Source organism: Octodon degus, unplaced genomic scaffold, assembly GCF_000260255.1.
Source record: "Octodon degus isolate 3935 unplaced genomic scaffold, OctDeg1.0 scaffold00037, whole genome shotgun sequence".
Classification (NCBI taxonomy): domain Eukaryota; kingdom Metazoa; phylum Chordata; class Mammalia; order Rodentia; family Octodontidae; genus Octodon; species Octodon degus.
Genome location: NW_004524613.1, coordinates 3,475,004 through 3,495,006, shown reverse-complemented (window position 1 = coordinate 3,495,006; position 20,003 = coordinate 3,475,004). Strand labels below are relative to the sequence as shown.

The 20,003-nt window shown below is 55.5% G+C and overlaps 1 protein-coding gene across 1 annotated transcript; it reads right to left on the bottom strand.

Moving 5' to 3' along the window:
• Positions 1-738: 738 nt before the first annotated feature.
• Bpifb3 (BPI fold containing family B member 3) lies at positions 739-15,532 on the bottom strand. Its single transcript, XM_004630813.2, has 15 exons — positions 15,415-15,532; positions 14,366-14,522; positions 12,502-12,606; positions 12,020-12,160; positions 10,871-10,934; positions 9,175-9,235; positions 8,432-8,523; positions 8,125-8,304; positions 7,316-7,369; positions 5,289-5,459; positions 4,580-4,647; positions 3,501-3,543; positions 2,166-2,229; positions 1,537-1,613; positions 739-783 (listed from the first exon to the last, which is right to left on the bottom strand). The coding sequence occupies exons 1-15, from the start codon at positions 15,527-15,529 to the stop codon at positions 754-756; spliced, it is 1,422 nt and encodes a 473-aa protein (XP_004630870.1). The 5' UTR covers positions 15,530-15,532; the 3' UTR covers positions 739-753.
• Between the last annotated feature and the right edge of the window lie 4,471 nt (positions 15,533-20,003).

Genomic DNA, 20,003 nt, shown 5'->3' with positions numbered 1-20,003 from the left:
CTGCCATCCCCACCAGGTCTCTCTAGAGCTCCGGACAAAGGGGCCTTTGGATGCTAAGCCCAGGTGATCTCCTTGGCGCCAGACTTTGCTAATCCTCTCAGGGTGACCAGAGCAGGCCCTTCGGGGGCTGGGGAGCCTTGCCCAGCCTTGATCTTGGGGTGCTGGCTCCTTTCCTCCTACTCACCCTTCAAAATTCAGCTCACATGGCCCTTCAGAGAAGTGTTGCAAAGTCAGAGGTGGAGAGAGGCATAGAGGGAAAGACAGGCATTGAGAGAGAAAAAGAGGGAAGAGAAGGGAAGAGGAACAGAGAAGTGGAGAGAAGCAGAGGCCAGATAGGGCAAAGAGAAGGAGGCCAGGCCACGCAGGTAAGTCTGGGACTCAACACTGCAGTGACCTGGCCCCGAGTCCCCTCACCTCCCAAAGCTCATACTTAGGCCTGGAGAGGACACTGGAGACTGAGGCTGACCCCGGGAGGAACAAACCAGTCAGCAGGTTCTGAGACTGAGGGGAGGTTTATTGAGGCCTGCCACTTTCGCAGAGGCCTGTAGTGCTCTGGGCAGGCCTGAGGTGGGTCCACACTTCCCGCTCAAATGGGGGCAGAGCTGCAGGGCACTGGGCAAGGTGGGCCAGGGGGACAGGAGGCACTTATGCTGTCACCGACACAGGCTAGAAGCCGGGAGAGAAGCTGAGGCAGAGCGGGCAGATAGCCAGAACTCGGGTAGTCGGCAGGGAGTGATGGTGGCCATGGGCGCCTCAGGATGCCACGGTGAGCACAACGGCATTCTGCAAAGAGCAGAAGTCCTCAGTTAGCTTTTGAGAGCCGAGGCCCCAAGCCCAGCCACATCCCCATATTTGAGTCACCACATGGCCCATCACTCCACCCTGCAGTCAGCACTACACCTGCAACACAGCAGGTACTCAATGAAAGTGTGGACAAGAGGATAAATGATAATGGAATAACACCAAGTGTGGGACAGGGTGCTGGCTGGAGGGTCAAATTCAAGTGCCATTTCTGGCACTAGTGCCCTGTGCGAACTTGGGCTAGAAATTTGGCCTACTCAGCCTTGGTCTTCATCTGAAAAATGGGTGCAGAGCTTCCTGCCTTGCCAAACTTCCAGAGCTGCTCCAAGATTCAAAGTCAGGCTGGTTTGAATAGTAATGTTTGTAGTGAGCAAGAAAAGCTGTCATGATCTATTTGACCACACCTGCTACAGTGCAGGTGTTTGCTACCTGTTGGCCAGGGGAACTGTGACTCTGTGAGTTAGTATGAGGTTCCATTCTATAGGCCAGACGTGTCTGAATTCAAGCAGAAAGGATTCTGGGATCAACTGGCTTGGTTTCCCAGCCACAGACAGGAATGAGTGGGAGTGTTCATGTCACGTGATTGGCATTTCTGGGTTGAGTCATTTGTGACTCTTTTAGAACATGGTACAGGAACAGACCAGAGGCTGAGGCAGAGCCCCTCACAGGGCCAAGCACAGTTCTCCAGACACAAGCCCAAGTCCCACCCAGGCCACAGCCATGTGGGAATCTCACCTCAATGATGTCCAGAACTGAATTGGAAAAATTGACATTGAGAATCTTAGGTAGGGGAATTCCAACCTCTAGGACAACTGTGACAGGGAAGGATAAAAAAAAAAAAAAAAGGATATATGAGGATTGGGATGTCAGACCCCAGGGGTCCTTGAACCCTGCTGACCCTACTCAACTGCTTTCTTTGAGCCAGTCATTTCTCTTCTTGGGGACTCACCTTCCTATTCAAAAACTCCTATTCATTTTACTATAGCCAAACAAAAAAGTCCCCTTTCTGTACTGCACCAGTGGCTCCCCTCAATCCTCCTAGGGCTCCCTCAATCCCTTGCACACTCTGAGTCTTCTATATCCTAATCGTATGTTCACAGGACATTTTCCACTGGTCTATGGGTCCTTAAGGTCAGATCAGTTCTTGGGCCTCAATTCCTGATGTGATGTAAATGCTAATCAAGGGTGTTTGGATGGAAACACTGGTGCCTCCATTCCTGCCTCTTACAAACGAAACCTTTAGAAAGTTCTAAGCCCTTCTTTAGACTCAGTGTCCCTATCAGAGCAGTGGAAAGAGGCAACAGGCTAGACAATCCCAAGTCCAGACACCTCCTGTGTTCAAGAAGAGAGCGAAGCCACCATACCATTGAGCTTGGACACATAGGCAGCCCGGAGCACACTGCGGAGCCACTCTTCCAAATGGGATACCTGTAACACAGCCCACAGAGGGGAGGGTTGGCCCACAGCAACAGCACCACTTTTTCTAGGGAAGGAGTCCAGAGACACAGGTGAGCCTCCCCCAAACTCAAAGACACAGTCCTTGACAAGCACAGGGCCCATGAGTTTGAACTGCCCACCAGGAACCCTCAATGGCTCTCTGATCTAGGCTGGCTTCACACCCGGCCCAGGAGTTCAGGAAAGGCACCTCCTAAGATCTGTGGGACAGGAAAAGGAGGGCAGTGTCTGAGAAGGAAGGAAGCATGCTCAGCTCCAGAACACTGAGCTTTGACCCTAGGTTTCTGTCAGCATAGAGATCCTTAGAATGTTCTAGAATAATGATGGTGAAACTTTTAGATAACAAGTGCAAACCAAAACCTACTCATTTATTGTAAAGTGCCAACACTGCAATTAAACCTGAATACTAAGGTTTTCATTTAGAAAAATACAACTCTACATTAACATTTCTTTAGGTTTTTTCTTTTTTTGGGTGTGTGTGTGTGTGTGTGTGTGTGTGTGTGTGTGTGTGTGTGTCTCCAGGGTCTTACTATGCAGCTCAAACTTGTAGTGTTCCTCCTGTTTTCTGCCTCTCTAGTGCTGTGATTACAGGTGTGCACCACCACGCCCAGACTCCATTGCCAGCTCAGTGTCCCCAGGGGTGGGTCTGGCACAGCATGTGGTGCCAGGGATCAAACCCTGGCCCCTGCACTTATCTAAGCAAGCGCTTAGTCCACTGAGCTATCTCATCGGTCCTCTTGTTTATTTGTTTGTTTTTAAACATTAACTTTTTTGTCTTAAAAGAAAAACACAATAGTGTGAATGTCCTAGGTTCACCACCACTGTTCTAGAACCTGTATCCATGAAACGCCTCTAGATCCTCAGCCTCTGTGAAGCAGGAACCTCAGGGCTCTGAAGGGCTCTGGAATGTTAGAACTTTCCGAGGTATAGAACTTTATTTCTTGTATGAAGTTCAGGGACTTTGTGGGGTTCTAGATGATCACAGCCTTGTGAGAACCCCAGTTGTCGGAAGATCATGATTCTCACTTTCCTGAGGTGATGGCTGTTACACATACATGCATACGTGCATTACACACACACACACACACACACACACACCTGCCCTGATGCTTGCCCGCTGTGGCTTACTGGGGCAGAGCCTGGACAAGGCAGGCTCAGCCATGGCCCAGGACCTGTCCCTGCTCCTTTCCTGCCCCACCTAAAGACCCTCCCAAGGACAAGCTCCTCCCCCACCAGAAACTTACGTCAAAAGTGTAGGCAGAGGAGGAGTCCAGCTTGCCCCTGAGCCTGACAGAGAAAACAAAGCGTGAGGGGCCTGGCCTCCACCGTGCCCCTGCTGAGAGCTGTCCTGCTCACCCAACTGCCGCTCTGCAGGACAGGGGCACAGGGATGCCAGCTCGGTTCTGCCTCCACCAGCAGGACCTGAGACTGTTTTCCTACCTATAAAGTAGACCAGGAGGGCTCTAACCTCCTCCTGAGAATCATGACCACCTCTGGCTTCATGGCCTCGGAGCCTTGGTCTGGGCCCAGCTGTTTGGCCCTCTCTCTGAGTATTTGACACAGGGTGACCTACATACAGCAGGCATGCACTAAAGGAGTAACCCAGCAACCAATCCTGGCCCAAGGGCAGGTTTGGGACCAAAGCCTGGATTCACATTCTTAGACCTTCAAAGTCTAGGGCATGAACTGCCACCAGGGGCGCCGTAGTGAGCCCAGGCAACACAGCCCCCCTCAAGGTTCTCTAGTGTCAATGGACCCATATCCTGCAGAGCTGTAGCAGTGGAAGGGAACCTGAAAGTGGGTCAGGTGAGCACTGGGTGCCTGGGGCTCAGACAGGCAGGTCTCAGAGTCTCCTGGGAAAGCCCCTGCAACTGGGACAGGTAGAGGCAGGCCTTTCTGGCAGAGGCCTGGGCCTGAAGAGGGGGCCTAAATCACAGACTGGGCTGCGCTGCATTTGCAAACTATAAAGTGTGGTGCATGCATAAGGAAGGGGCGTCATTGGCAGCAGCATCTTGGCTATCATGATTATCACATGGCCTGGTTAGCACTGGGCTGGGACTTGGGAGAAATTCCAAGTCCATATGAAAAGCGAACATCTGGCAGCACTCCAGGGGAGCCGTGCTTGTCCCCCCCCCCCCACATGCTGTGGGCGGGACCCAGTGGTAGGGGAAGCTCCAGCCGCAGTGGCCCACATTGTCCCTCCCTGGAGGGGTCAAACGAACAGGAAGATGCTGGTGAAGTCCTGGTGTTGCCATGCTCTGCCAGCAGCAGGTAACACCTGCTTTGGGGGGGCCCTAATTCTGTTCTCAGGAGCCCACATTACCGTTCCAGAGACAGGGAGAGGTGCAGCTTGGTGGCCGAGGGAGCCAGCTGGGCGTTTAGGGTCAGCACCTGGAGGGGGCAGCGAGTAGCCGTCACCCAGGCCTCTGTAGTGATGGAGACTCTGCCCTCTGTGCCCTCCACCAGCTCTCCTGGGGCACTACTGTGTCACGGTCACACTGGGCTCCAGAGCATAAGGAGCCCTTCTACAAATGTGGGGGGGCACTATGGCCGAGCTCAGGGAACACAGGATCAAGGCTCAGGGATGGTGCACAGGGACGGAGCTATGAGACACAGCGGCCAAGAGCCTAGGCTCAGGGCACAAGGGCTGGGACCCGGGAAGAGGCAGAAGCCAGCCAGAGAGGGAGCAAAGGGACCCTTGGGTCAGATGCATCCTGGGCACAGCTAGCAAGGATGCGTTGTGGGGAGCAGACTGGAGGAGGAGGCCCACCCCTATTGGTAGCTGGAGGGAGGGCTGCTGGGGCAGCTGTGCAGAGAGGCCTGGGCCCACTCTTGAGCCCACAGGAAGCAGAGTGACCCGACAGTCCTGGCCCCATCAGAGGCGCACCAAAGAATAGGCAGGAGCTGAGTGGGTGCTCGGGCTCAGCTTGGCAGAGGCAGGGGGTCTCTGGGCTGTGCTGCATGGGATCCACCCAAAAATCAGGGGCAGGTTATCCCCAGGCACCACCCAGAACCCAATCCTGGCCACTCACCTCATTCATCTGGAAGAGGGCTACAGGGGTCCCCTGAGGGGCAGGAGCCAGCACGTGGATGGTGGCTGGGATGGAGACCGTGGCCTTCTTGTTCTGCAGTGTGATGGTAGGTAGTTCCTTCACCCTCAGTGAGAGTAAGAGATGCTGGCCTGGGGGCAAGTTTCCCAGGGCCTGGGGAGAGACCAGAGCAGAGCAGGGCATTCAGGGGCAGCTTCACTGCCCCAGTATTCATCAGTCAGTCAGTCAACAAACACTTTCTGGAGCATCTAGTGGGTGTCAGGCACTGCACTAAGCACTTAGATTACAGCCTGACCCAGACAGGCCTGGCTTCCACCCCAGAAGGCTGACACTGAGCCACCGAAAGGTAGAGCCACCAAATCAGACTGCCCGTCTCACACAGAAGCAATGTCTCCCCAGGTGCACAGGCCCTGTGCGGTGCAGCCCACCTCCTGCCCATCTACCAGTGGTGCCCTCATGCTCCCTCTCCCCACCTCAGGGCCTTTGTGCCTGCTGGCCCCTCTGCTTGCCGACGCTTCCCCCAGGTGGCTGCTGCTTCCCTCCTTCACTCTTGGCTTCTGCTGGAGCAGCACCACAGCGAGGCTTTGCAGAGCACAGTGTGGAAGCGCCTGCACCCCAGTGCACCCCACTGCTCCATCCCCTGCTCTCCCAACACAGATGTGCTCACAGTCTACCTACTTACTGGTGTGCTAGCTACCACCTCCTCCAGGACAGCAGCCCCTGCGCTCAGGGGCCTTGCACCCACTTATCGTGTTTGCACCTTCTGTACTTTCAGGGGCAGGCACCTCTGAGCCAGCACAGGGCTTGGTGTGTGCCAACTACCCACTGGGTGTTTGTTGACTGGCTAAACAACTCACACAATCAGGAAGTTCTAAGTCTCATAAGACCATTGCCTTGTAGAAGCGATGAAAATCATAGAGCCTCAGAAGCTCCGAAGATAGAGGCATGGCCTCAGCACACTCGCATGACAGCATCTGGGGACATGCACCCCAAGCCCAGACACCAGGCAACAAATTCATCAAGACTGGGGATGACTAGATTCCACCTAATGGGGCCACAGAACCTGAAGCCAAGCAGACTTCCGCTGGGGCCATGTGAGCGGGCCCTGTGGGTTCCACTCAGTTGGCTCTAGGCTAACAAAGGTGTCAGTCAGGCTCCAAGGACAGGTGCTACCTCCCCGCTCTGGAGTAACCAGCCCAGCCAGCTGCCTCCACTGTCCCTCTGCCAGCCACATCTCCTGCCCCGAGTCCCTCTCCACCTTACAACTCCAACCCTCAGGAAGGTCTTCCAAGTGTCTGACTGCAGTCTCACTCTTCCCTGAGACTCTTCCACATCTTAGCCAAGGGGCTCTGAAAAGTGGAAGCCCTAACCTTGCACCTCGAGAATGCTTTGAACCAACCATCAAGGACTCACAGAGCTTTCACCCCCAAACTCAGCTGCCACCTGCTCAGTGAATGCCCGAGTTCTCTGGGCCTCTTCCCCACCTGTCAGAACCTGCTGCTACCTACAGACCTTATAGTAGTCATTTCCACTTCAGTATAAATTCAGGTTCTCATAGCTGGAGAGTGGCCGGCCTATGGTCAGTTGAATGAATAGGAAAGCAGAGGCTGGGCCCCGGGATCTCACACTATAGCCAGTTGTCCCACCTTCTGACACTCTACCTTGTCCTCCCTTATCCAAAGCCAGTGTCCAAGTCAGCTCTTGGACAGGGGCAGCTACAATCATGAGGAGCTAAGGCAGCTGGAGGGAGGGACTCCCAGTGTGGAGAGGATCTCCTGTTACTGTGCAGCTGGAGCAGATGGCTTCGGGCCAAATGACTTCCAGAGAGGTCAAACTCTGTCTTCTCCTTTCTAAGCAAACTCACCGTCAGGCCAGGACATAGTACCTTTCACACTTTAGTGTGAATTTGGTCTCAACATCCATTACAGGGGCCTGGAGAGCTGAACTGAGAAAGAAGCTGGAGTCCATCCAGGCTCACAGGGCAAGAGCGGCAGTGCCAAAGCACTCACCTCTGGCACCAAGGTTGCCAGGCTTGTGGTGGTCAGCAGAATGTTGCCAGGAACCTAAACCCAGGATCAAATGGGAGAGGGGCTTTGTGAACACAGAAACAGGACAGGTGCCCCCTCAGCACACACAGCAGTGCTGTCTGCCCTTCTCTGGCTTGCCAATCCCAGACCCCCATGCTGCAAACCCACAAATCTGATCTCATCTCCCATATTCCCAAGGACTTGACCCAGGGCCTTCACGCTGAGCTACATCTTTGGCCCTTTTCTATTTTTTTATTTTCAGACAAGGTCTTCCCAAGCTGCCAAGTTGCCCAGGCCGACCTGGAGCTCTCAATCCTCTTGCCTCAGCCTCCTGAGTGCTGGCATCACAGGTGTGTAGCCCCCCCAACCTGGCAAGCCCTTGAGAAAGTAGAGGGGACGTCAGCCATTCACACGTTAGTGTAAAAGCAAGCTCAGACTCAAGGCCTCCTCTGGTGCAAAGATGGGAAGTTGGCTTCATTCCCTTGCCAGCTCTGCTCAGGGGAATCTTGGAAGCAATTTCTGGGTGACTGAGTTGAGAAGGATTCAGAGGCTTCACTCAGGTTTAACTAACCACAGGGCCACTAAGGATTTGTGATGTTCTCCCCAAGTGCTGGGACAGGCAGCAGTGGTGTTGGCACAACAGATTTGCCCAGCTCTCTCCTGGCATGTGGCAGAGGGCCCAGTGGAGCTGATTGTATCAGTGTGACAGACTGGCACTGGCACTTCCCAGCCACAAAGGGGCAGGAGTGCCCTCTGTGCAGGCCACAGCGCCCTCTCCCCATGCCACTCACCAGCTCAGGGGTGATGTCCATGTCCAAGGCACCGCTGGTCTGCAGGACCCCAAACACAGTGTTGAAGAGATACAGTGGCACAGTCACCTGGGATGTGTGGTCCTGCTTGGGGGGCACCTTGACCGGGACACGGGGCTTGGGGAAATCAATGAGGTCACCGGCTGCACTCTTCACGATGGACTGCAGAGGCAGAAGATGGGGCACAGGGCATCGCGGGCTGCTCACTAGATGGCGAGACCCCACCTTCGCCTTCCTGGACACCCACACTGCACCCTGTGGAAGGGCGGCCCCCTCGGCGGGCACTCACATTGATATCCAGCTCTATGTACTGGTTGGAGATGAGAGGCAAGGTGGCCACAGTGAACTCCACGTACCCCAGAGAGCCAATGGGCACGAGGCCTGCATGGGAATGGGGGCAGAAAGATGCCGCGAGCCAGTTCCCAAGAGTAGCAGCCCCGCCTGCGTCACTGCAGCCTGCTGCATGCCTAGCACTGGACTCCATCTTCACTTGCTGCTGCCGTTGCCCTCCCTGTGCAGGGGAGGACACTGCGACCCAGGCAGAGGAAGTCACCAGGCCACTCTGTCCCAGAGATGCAAAGCAAGACCTCTGTTTTCCAGAGCTGGTGCCCCCCAACCATGGCCACCCACAGTCTCTATCTAACCCAGCACCTCCAATGGGGACACCAGACTCCCAGGCTCTGCCCTGCCCCTGGTTGTGCCTTGGTGCTCTTTCCAAAGCCCTTTTGTGAACTAAGGGCACCATTTCTCCAGGAGGTGCAGAGAGGTGGGCTCCTGGGCAGGGGCTGGGGGAGGAGCTTACTCAAGCTCTCAGGGCCTCTGTCTCCTCACCTGAGCAGGAAATAATGCTTTTGTCCTGTTCTGGCCGCAGCATTCAGTGAACGCCACTTGGCAACAGCCTCTGTGGAGACCTCAGCCCAGAACCTCCCCAGGGCCTCAGCGCAGCCTCCCAGGCACCATCAGGACCCACCCTGCCCCACCCCACTGGGGCACCAGGAGAAGGTGCCAAGAGGGGGGTGTGCCCCGACTTACTGAGTGTGGCCCCCAGGAGCTCATTCATCACGCCCAGCACACTGTCCACCATGGGGCACAGCTGTAGGGAGGAGACAGATGTGACAGGAAACTCAAGGGTGAGCCCTACTCAGTACAGGGGGAGCTGTGTGTCCTCTAAATGGGCTGCTCTGTGGTGCTAAGGACAGGGCAAAGCAGGATGTGGAGATGGGGGGGACATGGATGGGCTGAGGGAGCCCTGAAGCCCACTTTCCTCTGTTACACGAGCCTCAGCAGAAGACCCCAAAGGTTGCTGGGGAACAGGGAGATGGATTTCAGAGGCCAGGTGAGGCAAGACCCCCCCCCCAAGGATGTGGTGCTGCTGCAGTGACCTCGGAAATGGCAGACCCCTCCTGTGACCCTGGGTGGTCATCGGAGGCTTAGAACCAAGACTCTACGGTGTGGGGCATCCCCTCCCCTGCACCCTGAGAGCTGGGCCAGGATCCAAACTGCCATGTGCAAACTACCACCAAGTTCTCTCAACCTGGGCTGTGACGGCAGGGAGCAGACAGAGGTTTGGGCTTAGTGCAGAATCTGAGTTCCACAGCCCATCACAGTGAGACCCTAGCCAGCCCTCCCACACACACACTACATGGGGCCCTAAGAAGAAGAAAGGCCACCGTCCCTGGTCAAAGCAGTTTGCAGGAAGACAATGGAGGGCTGCTGCCACCTTGGGGGCCCCAACTTCAGAGCCTCTAGGATCAGGCAAGTTTACAAAAATGAAAGGAAGAGACTGCAGGGCTGGGGTAGGAAGGGGTGGGTGCTAAGCTACAGGAAAGAGATTCCAGCCCAGGGGAGTGGGGGTGGAGTGATTCCTCAGAGAGCCAGAAATCAGATTAAGAGAACTCAACCTCTAAATCTTGGCAATAGCTGGGAAAATAGCTCAGCGGCATAAGCCCCTGCCTGGCAAGCACAAAGTCCTGAGTTTGATCCCCAGTACCAAAAATAAAATGAAATAAGATAAAATAAATCTTGGCAATAAAATTTTTCTTATCTGGAAACCTCCTTATGTGGCACAGAACCCACTTCCGCTGGTTGTCCCAGACACCCCATTTAGGGGCTGGGGTACAGATGCAGCCACGGCCCCTCAGTGAAGTCCATAGTGGGGAGGGGACTCCCCAACCGTGGGCAGATTCTTTCCCACACTGGCATCAAGCCCAGAATAGGGCCTCCACCCCACCTTCCAGAGGCCCCCTGCCCTCTGCTCTCTGTGGAGCCCACTTGTGGCTACTCCCACCCTCCATGGAACACAGCTGCAGCCCGACCCAAGTGCAGTCTGCTTCCCCCGGTGAATCCGGACTGCCTAGGTCAGCAGCGGACACGCTGCCTTGAGCAGCTGTCAGGCAGAGTCTCCTCTCCAGGATATAGACGCGATTTTCTAGACATGATTGCTGAGCACACGGCTCCACTTAAAATCAAGAGCCAGTTTTAATTGAAAGCTAATTGAGAGGAAAACATCAGTAATAATACAAGTGGCAAAAATATAGCAGAGTGGTGAGAGACAGGTTTGTGAGCAGGGCACTTTCTGGAGCATAATTTCAGGCTACAAATCAGACAGGGAGGCCCAACAGCTGGGGGCATAAGATGGCCCTGGGCCAGAGGGGACATGCAAGCTAATCCTGCAGGCGCCAGCTTTATCCCAAACAGGGAGGGGCAAGCTGGGCCGGATCTCACTCACCAGGTTGGGCAGCACCTTGAACAGTGTCCGTTCCACGACTGTGAAGAGCGGTGCCGGCAGCAGCCTGGGCAGAGAGCAACAGGATACTGTGGCTGCCCGCAGGGCACAGCGGGTGACAGGCAGGGGGCGCATTGGGGCTCTGCATTGCTTCTGTCTCCTCCCTCAGTTAGGGCTTGCTGGGGCTCAGGGGTCTGGTTTGATCCCTGGCCCTGACTAAACCGCCCCCCAACCCTGCGGGCTTTAATTTCCCCATCTGGGCAATGCCCGCCTTGTACAGCTGCTGTGGCCAGACTGTGGGTAAGGGCAGATATGAGCCTGGTTTGTGACCTGTGCACACAGGTGTCTGTCCCCTTTTCTCCAACACCCGGGTCTAGAATGGTTCTGACTGAGCACAGGGCTCAATAAGTATGTGTTGAATGAATGAATGAATGAATGAATGAATGAATGAATGAGGAAGTGGCCTGAGGATGAAGTCCCAGTAGATGGGCTGGGACCTGTTTGGAAACTATGGGGGCACAGAGCCACTACCACGGATGACACCGTCCTGGACCCCACTCCATCCAAGAACCCTCTATCCCAGAGGAACAGGACAGAGCCACAGGAACTTAAGGAGCCCAAAGAACCTTTAGGAGGACCCCCTGTAGAGACAAGAGCCCCCCAGGGTCACCCTGCTCCCAGGAGCTGATATAGCTGTCTGGGGATCCAGTACTGCTCACAGCTGCTGGCCAGCACGGAGAGCTAGGGGAAGCCCTGGTCCTAGCCCAAGACAAGCGAATTTCCGTCCCTACCATGGGCTGTGTGACCCTGAGCCAGCCCCCTCAACCTCTCTGAGAGACATTCAACACACAGGTAGTAAGGGCCACCTTGTCATGCACAGCCCCACAGGGAAAAACAGATGTGTTTTCTGAATTAGGGAGTCTATCCTCTTCTTATACAAATAGGGGACCTGGAAGGGAGAGGATCACTCTGGGGTCACAGAGACAGGGCCCTGAAGTGCTAAGAGCTGAGATTTCAGCAGATGGGTGGGGCTCCAGGCCAGCTCTGCGTACACCCCGGAGTCTGGTCTGCCTCAGGACAGAGACTGAAGGGAGGTCAGGCTCCGCCTTGCCGAGGCCCAGCCAGTCCAGAGCAGCAATGACACAGACTCACCCCGAAAGGAGGCTGATGTGGCCCAGCAGCGTGCTGCAGCGCTTGAGGACCAGGGTGGGCGTCCCTCGTGAGCTCATGCCCAGCCCCACCCGCGACGACACGTTCACCTCGGCAGCCAGCTGCAGGAGGCCCCCCAGGGGCCTGCAAGGTGAGAAGTTGGGGTGTGGCCGGGCTGCCAGACCCCACCCCCCGGGCCACGCCCACCTATCCCGCAGGTCCTGAGGAGGGGCTGGTGGAGCAGCCTTGCCAGCGGTGGGCCCCACCTGACTCTCACTATAGCCCCCACCCTGCCTACCTGTCCCTGAGCCTTTTTCCCATCCCCTCTGGTGAGCTGGGTAGTGGACCAGCCTGGAGATCAGGGGGCCGGGGTGGAGGTCCCCAGGAAGGATGAGGGAGAAGGATCCAGGGTGTGTTTGTAGGGTAAAAAGAAACTCAGGGTGTGGGGTCATGGACAGAAGGGTGGGTTCTCAGGGTGTACTCACCCTGAGCCATGCAGCCCGACCTTGGTGTGAAGGTTCAGCTGCACCCCGAACCCTGGGAGCAGCTTCAGGGACACCTCTGGCAGTGTGAGCTCCTCAATCTTCACACTGAGATGGGGAGGAGGCGGGACTGCTCACTGTCACAGTTTCTCACCCCCACCGGGACCTGGACCATCTGGGCACACTCCCTGTCCCACCTCAAACCCGTGAGACACCTGTGGGCCCTGGGGCCCGTTACTTTCCCTCCCTGGACCTCAGTGTCCTCACCAGCGGAGTGGGGCAGTGCTGGTACCTGCGTCCAAGGGAGGCGACACAGCTGCTACCCTTCCATGGCCTCAGCTTTGGTTTGGATTGTGACCTTGAGGCTGCTCCCACTGCACTTCCAGGGCACCCCCACACGGGCAGCCAAGGCTTCTCAGGCCAGCTGCACACGGTCCAGTGCTCTCTGCTGAGCTTTCCTCATCTCCTACTGTCAGCCAGGGCACCCCTCCTTGAGGAAACCGTCCTTCCTAGCTCCTGGCCTCAGGCAGAGGCCCTCTATTCTGCCTCTATCACTGCCTAAACCTGGGATGTTGTCATTGTCAGCCTCTGCCACACACTGGGAGTGTTTTGGGGCAAGGATAATGTGAGGTTGACATCTTAGACCCCAACTTCACCCACCAGGGGGAGTTCTATGATGCAAATAATTGTATGAGAGAGAGACAGAGAGAGCCTTGGCACACAGTTCAAGTTGGTCTTACACTCACTATGCAGCCCAGGCCAGTCTTGAACTTGCAGCAATCTTCCTGCCTCAGCCTTCCAAGTGCTGGGATTATAGGCATGCACCACCACACCTGGCTCTAACTCTAACAATTCTAATAGCATTTGTTGAGCATGTACTGTGTCTGTTTGACATAAATTAACTCATTTTCTTGGCAGCATCCCCCTGCACAGCTGCTAAGAGTGCAAACAATCAAAGCCCAAGAATTCAGGTCCTAGCTCTGCCACTGATTGACTGTGCTCCTGGGCAAGTTACACTGCTGCTGTCTCGGCTTCTGGCTTTGTACAACAGAGCTACTCCACACATGTGTACTGTTTTGAGAGGTAGACACACATTCTCCTTTTTCTTCTCCAGCACCCCATTTCTACCTACCATTCCCCGATAGCCTGTTTTTCCTTCTTTTCTTCTTTCTTTTTTTTCCTTCAAGTACTGGAGACTGAAACCAGCCCTTTCCACTGAGCTATGTTCCCCAACCTTTTTTTTTTTGAGACAGTCCTCCTAAATTGCTTGTTGCCCAGGCTGGGTGTAAACTGCCCCACTCCACTGCAAGTGCTAGGATGACAGGTGTGTAGCACAGAGCCTAGCTGGGCCTGGCCTTTGACCTTCCTCTGACTCACCACCAGCTTCAGCCAGGCCATGTAGTCCATGCTTCATCACGGACCAGGATCTGCTCCCAGCCCAGCTGCATGGGCCTGGATGGGACACCACCCTGGCTTTAATTTGCTCAGCAGCTAAGTACAGGAGTAACTATCCCACCCTGGCTTCAGCGGGACAATACACTGGCAATGTTTAGGCTGGTGTCAGATACATGGAAACCTGGGGTGGGAGATCGTTAGGTACAATTATAGGTTGTTATGTGGTTTCTTTCATTCATTAAAAAATTATTTGGGGCACCTATTATATATTATAGCCTATTCTTGGTATGAGAACACTGCAATGGACAATGAAGATAAAAATCCTGGGGTTTATAACCTACCTGGGGGAACAGACATGAGATGGGAAAATGCATGGGGTGCAGGAGAGTGATATGGTGGGGGCTGGGGATCAGAGGGCCAGCTGGTGGGGCAGCAGTAGCGGCATCCCACTCAGGGCCCTGCAGGGACTCACCCAGAGAGCTCCTCCATGATACCAAAGACCCCTCCAGTGCCCAGAAGGCCACCTCCTCCGAGCAGCCCCTTGGAGCCCAGCAGACCCTGGTTTAATGATGTCACTGTGCCCAGCACGTTCTGCAGGATCGGCCCCCCAACCAGCGAGTTCTGGATGGCTGCAGAGGGTGAGAGTAGGAAGGTACTGGAAACTCCTACCCAGTTGCAGGGCCCTGGCAGCTGCCCCTTTCCACTGAGCTCTAAGGAAGTTTCAAGCACTAGGGATTCAGGTCAGGCCCCTGCGCATATTAGGTGAGTGCTCTGAGCTGTGTGCTGGCCCAGGAAGTCTCCTTTTTTTGGAAATGACCCACAGGTTACAGTCAAATATCAGAAACCATGACCACCTCCTGCTTCCACTATAGGGTCATAACCTGTCTGGCACACAGGAGGTACCCAGTGCCTGGGTGGTATGAACGAGTGAATCCTGTCGGCATCCCTTCATTTTGCAGGTGGATAGACTAAGGCCCCGAGAGGGGCAGAAACTTGCCCAAAGTCACACAGTAAATCAGTCTTGGAACCAAAAGTAAAACTTGGGCTTTGGATCCTTGGCTGGCTGGGACACCAAAACGGGAAGACAAAACAAAAGAGGAGGGGGCCTCAGAGGTGTGATCAGGGTGGAGAGGACCCCTCCTTTCCCCAGGACACCAGGGGTGGCCTCCCTGAAGCCTTCATGCTCACAGCCCACTCTACTCCTCAACTGAGACTGTAGTGAGGGCCACAGGGCCTTGGAGCAGCCAGCACCAAATAAAAGGCTACACCCAGAGCCCGCGGGGCAGAGCAGGGCTCAGCAGGCCTCCTCCATGTGGCTTCTCAACCTCCTGTGAACTCCCAAGCCCCAGCACCCCCATGCAGCCTCAGCCAGATGGCCCTGTCCTGCGCAGCAGGAAGGGCAGCAAGTGCCCTCTGCACTCAGCCAGCACCAGCCCCAGGCTCCCATCACTGCTCCCAGAACCCCAGGAACATGGTGGGCTCTTCTGTCCCTCGGAGCAGACACCGCCTACCTGGCCTCACCTTTACTGAGTTCATCCTTGTCAAGCCGAGCGAGTGTTCCCACGGTCTCAAGCAGCCCCTCACACGGGGAAGCCAGGCCCCAGAGCAAAAGCAAGGACCACGGGCCCAGCATCATTGGCCACACACCTGGAAGGAGTGGGGGCAGGGACTCAGACAGGCCTCCTGCCCAAGCCTTTCTGTGCCTGCTTCCCTCTTGTTTACCTGGCGAAGCCCAAATTCAGGTTCACTCCCAGAAAAGGCCTCTCCAGCCAAGCACACAGCAGCCTCCAACATGCTCTGAGGCTCTCAAATCTTTTCTAAGCCTTTCCCTCACTGGATCCCATTTCACAGATCGGAAAACTGAGGCCAAAAGATTGGAGAGGCCTTCACGAGGCCCCAGAGCTAATCAGGGTTAAGGCCGGAATTACAGCCTGAGCCTTGCCGATCTCAATCTCTGTGTGCCTTGGTGAGCCTGTCAGGGGTATGGAGTAAAAGCTGCACTGGAGCCACACGACGATGGCAGGATGAAGGTTGGGGTTCTGGACTGGTTCCTGCCTGCTCATGAGGCCATTTCCAAAGGAGTGGCTGGCTGGAGACCCAAAACACCTAGCCTTAACGTGCCCCGCCTCTCCTGTCTGCCCCACCTCCATGCCAAGTGCTGATGGGGAGATGGGGTGGGGGATGGGAGCAAGGCTAATCATTAGTCTCACGGAACGGTTTTTCTTTATAGATGTCCCCGTCCACCTACCCTGTAATGTGCCCACCTGTCCCCTGATGTCACCCCTGCTGAAACTCTTGTCATTACCCGCCAAGTCCCCACCAGCCTCTTGGAGCACCTTGGCCTTAGGCATGCCTCAGGGCCTTTGCACATGTTCCTTCTGAAGAGAAAAATCTTCACTGCAGTCACTGGTGACTGACCCTTTTCTTTCCCTCTCCCCTTTTCCTTGTCTAGAGAAGCCAGCCAAACCTGAACAGCTCCCAGAATACGTATTTTAAATTGCTCTCACGATGCATTAATGCAGCATGTGACAGCCTCCTCGGTCCTTGCTTGCTATCGCTGCAAGCTCCCTGAGGGCCTGGGACTGTGTGGGGGAGCCCCTGTCCCCTGGCTGCATGCTGAAGAGAAGGGCTGAAACCCCACAGCCTGTGCCCTGGTTCTGGGGCAGCCCAACCATGCAGCACTTTCTCCACTTGATGCAAAGGTGCCCTGTGACACTATCTGTCCCAGCAGCAATCTCGCTTGGTCCAGTTGGCTTCCCTAAGTCTCACCTGTGTCACCTCTGAAATTTCTCATGGAAAGTGGGAAGCCAGTATGGTGCCATGGCTTTAGAGGGAAATGGGGCTCCCTAGAACCAGTGCCCCCATCCTTGGCCACCCTCCGGGTAACCCTGCCCCTCCTAGATGAATTGTCCCTGTGCCCACTACTGAGATGGCATGGCAGGAGGCCAGCTGGCCAGATGCTGGAGTCAGGACAGTCCAGGGGCTGCCTTGGGCAGCCTTACCCGCTGTTACTGCTGCTCCACAGGGGTGGGTGGGGGCTCGGCCTCCGGTCGGTTCCTCCACCATCCTGAGGCCAGGCCAGGCCCTTATATGCACACAGCAGCTCTGGGGACACAAAGGGGGCACAGCCGCCAGGAACACGTCAATGTGTCATGTCACAAGCAAATTGCGGTTTTCCCCAAGGGCTGAACTAAGCCTTCCTTCTGGGGGAGAGGGAGGAGGCTGGGGTGGGCTCTCTGGGGTGGAATCCAGGGTGTAGGGGCTGCAGACACTGCCAGCTCCCCAGAGTTCAATGGGGTGGGACCCTGTCACTCCTGTCCTGGCCCCTGTTGGGCTCACTCCAGGTTTGCAAAGCTATCCCAGGGCACAGAATCCACACTGCCTTCCCCACCTCCTCCCTGAGGCCCAGGAGGGAGAGGAAGCAGCTTGAGGTTGCTGGGCCTCTGAGCCTCTGCCACAGGGACCTGGTGGGGAGCTGGCCGTGGGCCAGAGAAAGGGACTCTGGGGGCTCATGGATGAGGCCACAAACTCTACTTCCACTTCCCACAGCGCACTGTTCCCAGCAACCCAGAGCAGGTGCTTTGCCCCCTTTCAGAGGCTGATTCAGATGACAGTAGAGAGAAATTCCTTCCTTCCTTCATTACTTATTCTACAGCAGGCATCTGTGGAGCATAGAATGCCAGATGCTGGGGACATCACAGGAAGCAAGTGACAGCACCTGCCTGGAGGACTGACTTTGCTCATGCAAAGCTGGTCAAAGTTTTCCAGACGCCACAGTTAAAAAAAAAAAAAAAAAAAATTAAAAGCCAGTAAAATTAACCTCACTAAAATAGTTTTCCTTAACTAATATATCCAGAATATTATCATCTAACACATATTCATCACAAAGTTATGGGGGCTATTCTGCTTTCTTTCTCTCAGATAACGTATACTGACTTTCTCAAATCCACTCACAGCGTTCTAAAACTGGAGCTTGCCACATTTCAGGCAGTCACCACATGAGGCCATAAGGGGGTTCGTGGTTCTAAGGGAACAAATCCCCAGAGGGCAGGGCAGCGCAGGAGCCACACTCAGCGCAGCAGCTGGGGCTGCCGGGGCCGGGCAGCCTGAGGTATCTGCTGCCAGAACCACAGTGAGGCTAGCGGGGTTATGGGGCCACCCCCGTGACCATGTAGACTCCTAGGATGCGGCTCCATTTGCCATTCCTCAGCAGGCGGCTGTCCGGGAGACTCCTCCAGAGCAGATGAAGTGCCACCTCTGTGCCCCCAGTTTCTTTGAAGTTTCCTCTCTCAGAGCTGTGACAAGCCCAGCATGCTCGTGTGTGCCCCACCATGAAGTTGACAGAGGCCTCCAGAGGTCTCCATGTGTGCCCTCTGAGTCACCCCATCCCAGCACAGTCCAGGGGTCCCTGGATGCCAGGTGCCAGCAGTACATGACATGGCGTCCATGCCATTCACCCACATGGTCCTGTGACACCCACCCTGTGCCTTCCCTGTCCAAAGACTGTGGCCTCCTAGATGTGGCTACTGACTGACCCTGCTGTGGGAGTTCCTCACCGAGTCTTTGGGGCTTTGTGTCTTGACTTTCCATTTCTCTTGGGGGAACAACTGAGAGCAGGATCACAGGATCACAGTGTCTTGCGCTCGCTGAGCTATAATAGTGACCACCACAGTGCTCCCGAACAGCCATACGAAGCCACCGCACATTCCCACTCAGATCCATGAGTCACAGCCACCTCTCCATGGCCAGGGGCCACCCACACTCCTAAGTCTGACACCTAGCATTTATTGAGCACTGACTGTGTGACACGGGATATGTGACTGCAACAGCAAACCCGGGGCCATTGGTACTGAGGTTACGTCCTGCTTCCACTGGAGGAGGCGGGGCTCGGGAGGGTGACTCTGTGCCCACAGCCTGGCTGCCGCCTGACTCAGCCTCTGAAGGGAGGAAAACACTAGCAAGCTTCCAAGTTCCCGCCAGACCCCACCCCCAGGGGACTCCAGCCCCTCCCACTCTCCAGGTACCCCCACCACCCCACACATCAAAGCCCAATCAGAATCGGATGTGTGCGAGGGAAGAACCTCATTCAAATCCATGATCCTGGGCCCCCACTGTGGCAACCCTGACTCCATAAGTCGGTGCAGGGACCAGGATAAGCACATTTCCCAGCCTCCAGGGCTACATGATGCGCGGCTATGGCAGTGAATGTGGTGATGGTGACAAGAGCCAGGAAGGGATAGAGCAGAGGACAGAAACATTGCCCTTATTGAATTCTGATGTCATAAATTGGCTTCAAATTCTACCCCATCACTCACTATCAAGTATCAAGTAACTTAGCTCCTAGAGCCACAGTTTCCTTATCTACAAAATGGGCTAACATTGAAGGTGCCACCCTCACTTGGTCCCACTGTGTGGACAAGTATCCTGGGTATCAAGGGAAAGGTGCTAGGGAGCTTTAGATGATGGCAATGCCTCACGAGGCCTTCCTGGGGTGCTGAGTGGAGTCCGGGCAGGAGGTAGAAGGGCAGGGCAGATGTGGCTTGTGGACTCAGGTGTGGGGAGTATCATGTGGGCAGCGTGGGAGGTCCTCAGAGGCTGACAGCTGTGGACCTGACTGCTCCTGGCTTGCCCCATGCCCTTAAAGGATGACAATGCGTTGGCAGCAGGCTGTGGCCCTGGGCAGGTGGGACTCAAGCCCAGCTCCACCCGCATCTGATACTCGTGGGCAGCTCCTCTTCATTATCTAGGATTGAGGAGTCCTGCAAAGTGAGCAGCACCCAGCAGGACAAGGAGTGGGGACACAGGAAGAGGGCTCCCTAGCCCCTACTTCCTGTCCAGGGAGAATCTTGAATAACGGGCCACCCAGACAATGTTGGAGGTCAGGGTGGGGAAACAGATCCAGAGAGGGTCTGTAGTTTGTCTAAGCTGCACTGTGTCCAGGGTCTGGTGAGAACCCAGGCCTTCCCACCCCGAGCCTTGATTTCCCCACCTGTACACAGCTGTAGAAGGTGGCAGAATGGCCTGGGTGGCTATGAGGCTGCCATTAGACACACAGGGCGGAAGTGTGGGGCCAAGGTGGGGGCAGCAGGGTGTCTCCCTGGGGCCTGGGG

Coding starts and splice junctions, on each gene's coding strand:
- Bpifb3 (XM_004630813.2), bottom strand. CDS start 15,529: ATGATGCTGGGCCCGTGGTCCTTGCTTTTGCTCTGGGGCCTGGCTTCC. Junction 10,935..12,019: donor CACATCAGCCTCCTTTCGGG/GTGAGTCTGTGT, acceptor CTCTCTGCCCAG/GCTGCTGCCGGCACCGCTCT. Junction 9,236..10,870: donor TCAAGGTGCTGCCCAACCTG/GTGAGTGAGATC, acceptor TCCTCCCTACAG/CTGTGCCCCATGGTGGACAG.